Consider the following 6132-nt stretch of genomic DNA (forward strand, 5'->3'; position numbering starts at 1 on the left):
CCATTTCATTTGTTTTAGCCATTCATGAAAATACAAAGGCATCATTGTTTCACTCAGAAATTATTATGTAGGAGGACTGACTCTCTTTGGGCACAGACTGCTGGCCTCACATAGTTATAGCTTGTATTTCATCTGGAGCCATAAAAAGTTGCATCAGACTCTAGAATACCACTAATCATTTTCTTTTTCTTACAATTTTCTCTGCCTGACAGAGGAAACTCCAACAAATAGGAGGAATCTGTTCTGCTTCTCTCATCGCCCAATTCACCTCTCATCATGGCAATAGTCCTCCACTTCAACCCTCTGCTGTGGACACGGCTGGCAGCCCTGGCTTTCTCCTGTGTGGCATTCTCTGTGGCTGTGCATGGTGCCAGGATCATCCCCGGCACCGGAGACTGGTGCATCTTCTGCTGGGCCTTCAGCTTTGCCGGCACTCTGCTCATGATTCTGGTGGAGCTCTTCGGTCTGCAGACGAAAGTCCCTGTTTCCTGGAAGAACTTCCCTATCACCTTTGCCTGCTACGCTGCCCTACTCTGTTTGTCCGCCTCTATCATCTTCCCACTCTACTTCCTCAAAGGTTCTATGGGCCCCAGTACAATCCGCGATTACAGCATCATAGTAGCCGTCTTCTCTTGCTTGGCTACCATTGCTTACATAAGCGAGGTGAGCATCAGCAAGGCACGTCCAGGTGAGGTGGCCGGCTACATGGCCACAGGACCTGGACTATTGAAAGTCTGTGAGACCTTCGTGGCCTGCATCTTATTTGTCTTTGTGACTGATCCCGTGTTGTACGACCATCACCATGCACTGAAGTACTGCATGGCTGTCTATTGCATCTGCTTCATCCTGTCAGCAGCCATCATCCTGCTCTGTATAGGCGAGTGTACCGGGTGCTTGCCTTTCCCATTCCCCCGGTTCCTGTCAGCCTACGCCATGCTGGCTGTGGTTCTCTACCTGTTAGCAACCATCATCTGGCCTATCTTCAACTTTGACCCCAGGCACGGTGGGAATAAAAATAGGCCATACAACTGCAACACACAATTGGGGTTGTGTTCATGGGATAAGGGCATGACAGTGGCTGTACTCACCGGTGTCAACTTCATCCTCTACCTGGCAGACCTGATCTACTCCACCCGTCTGATATTTGTCAACGCATGAGAAACAAGAAGTAAGGGTAGCAGTATGCTCCAAATAAAACTGAATTTGCCCAGTTTGTCCAAGGCTGTGGAACTGCTTTCAGTTATACTGCTGCAAGCAATTTGACTTTTGATAGAGGCAGACAGTAGGAGTTTTTAATGGCAGATCAGTTCCCATTTTAATACATTTTTTCATGTATACAGGAATGCTTATTATTTGGATTGTAATAAGCTATCAACAGATTTTCCAAAAGAAGACTCAAAAAATGCTGTGTGCATGGAAATAAGACAGAGGAACAAAAACAAAGATAGCATTGAGTTTTTGTTAGATATTTTTTGCACTATGGATACCCAAGAATAATTTTGGCATGCAGAGTGGAGCAGCCAGGGAATAGTACATGACCTGCTCTACCTCCTCGGCTACAGCCACCCTGATGTGATGCTGTCGTGTCAGTATGGACCAAAATTGAGGAATGTTTTCAACACATTGTTGATGTTATCTTTATATGTATTTAAGTAAATTATGGCAGTTCTTAAGGACAAAGGGCATTCAACCTGGGACTAGCAAGGTATGCCTAATAAAGCTTCCAGTGAGTGTATGCTTGCAGTTTAGGATTCCTCAGGATTGACTGTTAAAACTGATTTTCATTCATCAAATTCATGATTGTCCACTGAAATAGATGCAAAGCACCACGTTTTCCTAATCACTCTTCTGAAACCTGATTTTCTGTTAAACTCTGATCTCTAATTGTGCTGAATGTTCACAAAGTATATAAATGAATTAACTAAGTAAACTAACTGTCAATCAGCATCAGCTCAAAACACCACCTCTGTTCTCAGAGAGACTCCAGCTTTGTGCGGACCCCAGGATGTGAATCAGTGACAACTGTGATTCACACCAACTGTAAATGTTTGACCACTGGAGGCTACAAGGGGGGCAGAGTGGAAACTATGAATATTTAAGTTGCCTGTAAATCTATCGTCAGGAAACAAGACAGCGGTGACGCCCAATCGAGACACAATGACTTGTACATTATTTTTCTAAAGGAAATGTTGGATCATCTGGTCTGGGAATGTGGTGCTGTAGCTGCTGGCAAGATCAGAGTTAATAGGGCTTTACCATAAATCATGAACATGATGACTCAGCTTCAACCAGCCTAGACAGTTTTTAAAGTTTGGTTTACAGCATATATATGAGAAAAGTGGTCGGTAGATAAATAATATGAAGCTAAATTAACAGCTTTGTGTGATTAACCATGTTTATCATCCCGAGCAATATATCGTCATTAATGTGGACAGAACACAGAAGACTTTTTATCTTATCTTTATACCAGAAATGTCCCCTTTGGGATTTCAATTATACTGAAATTCGTGATCATCAAAATGTTGTTCTGCATTTTCTCTGTCATGTCACTTCGATGTTTTACCTGCACAGAATTTAACAAAAAAGACTCTTTACTAGGTCATCTGCTAATAGAGGAAAAGGACTCTGAGCTCATGCAAAAAAAGAGAGGTCAAGATGTTTACCAGTCTAGTCACGACTTGACTGGAGGCCAATCCTGGTCCTACTTCCTGCATGATGTAGTAACTTAAAGCCAGTATTGCTAAACGCTGATCAGTGTCTGGATTTTAAATGAAGGAGAAAAGAATAACTGTACTATTCTGCATTAAAAACACCTTTGCTGCAATGGTTTAGGGATTTTTAAAGTCTTAAAAATCTGTTTTGAATCAACAGATAAAAACAAATCAGACCCATCTTACTACTTTGATTTAACAAACGTTTCATTTCTGCACATTTTCATTTTAATAAAAGAAATATTGTGCAATCTGCAATAATTAAACATTACACATCTTAACTCTATTGTGTTTGTGTGTGTGTGATTTTTTACTCCATCTCGTATAAGTTTCATTTATAGGGACAAAAGTCCTGTGCAGATCAGCTTCCTTACCCTACGTTACTAAATTAATTCTTGGCCATCCCACTCTGACTCACAGGAAGAACAAAGAGTAAGTCAGCAGCACTACAATAGCTTGATACAATCTCAACTGAAAGAGGCCATAGAAAGAACTCTGTCTCTTACGCAGCATCATGTTTCCACTGGAAGAGCAGACGTGTTGTTCCAAACACTGCCAAGAGTTAAATGTGGAACAACAAGCACTTGAATGACAGCACAATACCTAACTGAGAACATGTGGCTAATTAACAGAGACGCACAGATGTGCTGAGAGCCTGAAATGTGCAGCAGTGCTGACATGCATACATTCTCATCTTCCTGAAACTGCTTGTACACAGCCTTCTGCTTGGCCCGAACCTGATTTCTTCCTGATTTTTAATGGCTAATAGCTGGTCAAGCTGTGTGTGTGTGTAACAAATTAAGTAATTTAAAGAAGTAAGTTTCCCAATATGCTCATTTGCTTTCAACATGTTTGTGTCCTCTGACTTTACACTGACCCTCTGCCGTGTTGAATTTAGCTTCTTGCTGCACAGTCTCATATCATCTTTTTATTTTAAAGGGGAACTTCAACACTTTACCACACATAAAAATCAGTGTGTTATAGAGCCTGTAAAGCACCAAGTCGTGTTTTTTATCAAAGGTTATGTGACGTCAGTCAAGAAACAGTCAAACACGAGACCCCCTCATAAAACCACAATTTGATCTCTTTTTAAACAACAAAAAGTGAAGATGGTGATCAAAAAGCTTTAGAAATATTCTCTTCTCACTTTGTTACTTTTTTTTATGCCAAACAAAGAGACTGATGTCTTCAGTCTCTTATTTATAGGTCAGCCTAGCAAGTACCCACCCGTGTTCTTCTCAAGAGCATTTAACAGATTATAGCACAAGGTCCAAAGTAATTGGAGACATTTAGATGTATACTTACATTATAAACCTTATAAACTTATAAGGTTTATAATGTAAGTATAAACCTTATAAGTTTATAGGAGATTAGTTAACATATTGTGTGTTTCAAACACCCCTGCTGATGAAACCTCTTTATAAGGGACAGCCAATGAGAAGGAAATTCGGGTAAAGGGAGAGGAAAAGGAGCTAACATTTGTTGTTATCAGAAGGTTTATGAACTGCAAGTGAACAGTGGAGAGGGGCTCCACCAAGGCCCAGCATAAGATAAACAAAGAATATTTAAACAGTGACTCATTCAGAGCTACTCCAGTGGAATCTAAGTGTAAAAATATGAAGCTGAAAATGAGCATAATTGGTCCTCTTTAACTCTATCTATTGTAATGTATTTTACATTGAAAACAGAGCATTCCTTTAATAGTACATTTTGCAGCTTAGCTGAATAGGTAGATCTTTTTTGGATGCTTGCTCCTTTACTTTTCTGCCATAATAAAGCTTGGGTAAGATAAGGCTGTCTCAGATGCAAAATGCTTTTTCTTCAGTGGTCTAATGTGATTTGTCTTCACTGTATGTTGCAATCCAGTGCAGACGCCGATCTAAAAGGCTATCATTAGCATCAGCATTAGTAAAATAGCAAATTAGTGTGCTAAACACATGTTTTCGTATCAGTAATGGCAGTATTTAATCTGAGATTGCATAGTTGTTACTTGTGCCTGTCCACAGTAACGAAATCATAGCGATACACTACTTTTGACTAATATTTTAAAAAATGCAAAGGACTATAGAACAAAACTTTCCACTTTAATCGGTTACCTTCATGTTTTGTTTTCTGCTAACTTTTATGGTTGACAGTGTATCAGAGTCTGAATCTGACTTTTGTGATACTTTAGTAAGAGTTCAGCCTCAGTCACGATTATAGTTACTCACAAATATTAGCTAAGCTTGTAAACATTAAACCGATTAATCATCAGCTGTCTCGGTGTGAGCACACTGCCAGGAACTTGTTATAGATTAACAAGAACTAGCATGATTATAAATATAGTCAGTGGAGCATTATTGGCATTAAAACCAGAGCCTGTAGGCTGCTTTGTCACATTAACAGCAGGCAGCAGGCGGATTGCTATATTTGTTTCTCACATACTTGAGGATCCTAAAATTGGATTGCAGCTGCGTTTACTGATGAACTCGGCTAGGGGTTTCTACAAAGACAAAAGCTATGTGAACCTGCATGTGTCGGTCAGGCTGGCCAGAGCTCAGTCTCTTATGTTTGAGATTATACCTCCCCCTGGTGAATATCTGTGTGATTTCATGTGACAAGATTAATCTGTAGAACAACAAAACAAGAGTCACTGTAATGAATATTATCTGTGGTGACCAGGGAGATCGGGTGAAAGTTAAAAACCCTTTACTGTAGTAAAGCTGAGCCAGGTATACAGTAAACAGGTGAAAAAAACCCAGGAGAAACAAGCAAAGAAAAAAAACAGAGACAAAATTGGGTCAGAGACAAAAAGGAAGTCTAACATGAGGCGAGGATTACCGGAAAACAGTGCGTGCACAATAATGAGGACAATGTGGCAGATGACAGGGGAAGACAACAGGACACGGGTGGAGCATATACATTTCTCAGTTTTCACTTCTTTCATTCCTTTCCTCAAACCCTCTCCTCACATCTTGGTCCCTCCCATCATAGATGCAAGCAACAGAACAAAATGACACAGCCTTCCTTTCCGGAAGTCGTTTTAAAGCCATATCAATTACATTTGGAACAGCTGTATTGTCTGTTTTTTATGATCTCAGATGTGACAGTGTTTAGACAACCTTTATATTTTGTCCTACTTTTAATTAACTTCACACAATGTGACAAAAAAGGACATATATGACTTCACAGGTTAAAAACCCTTCCTCATAGAGTCTCAAATTAAAGCTCCTCCACTTCTCTCCCTTCCTGATGCACTTTAGAAATGGAAACATCCTTCAAGATGCCATACTGTGATAAAGTCCACTGTCATAGTCAATGGGAAGAAAGAGATAAGGATACAAATAACAGATAAATGAGAAAAAAAACCACACAGAAGGGCAAGAAGGGAAGGGTGAGTAAACAGATTGTGCCATATACAAACAATTCACTAGTGCACAGA

At 40.0% G+C, this 6132-nt stretch overlaps 1 protein-coding gene across 1 annotated transcript; it reads left to right on the forward strand.

Moving 5' to 3' along the window:
- The first annotated feature begins 76 nt into the window (after positions 1–76).
- LOC309693258 (myeloid-associated differentiation marker homolog) lies at positions 77–2914 on the forward strand. The gene has a single exon (XM_082512320.1). It carries the CDS (start codon positions 277–279, stop codon positions 1156–1158), a length of 882 nt encoding a protein of 293 aa, XP_082368446.1. The 5' UTR covers positions 77–276; the 3' UTR covers positions 1159–2914.
- Positions 2915–6132: the final 3218 nt, after the last annotated feature.

Source organism: Aulonocara stuartgranti, assembly GCF_965226115.1.
Source record: "Aulonocara stuartgranti genome assembly, chromosome: 18".
Lineage (NCBI taxonomy): Eukaryota > Metazoa > Chordata > Actinopteri > Cichliformes > Cichlidae > Aulonocara > Aulonocara stuartgranti.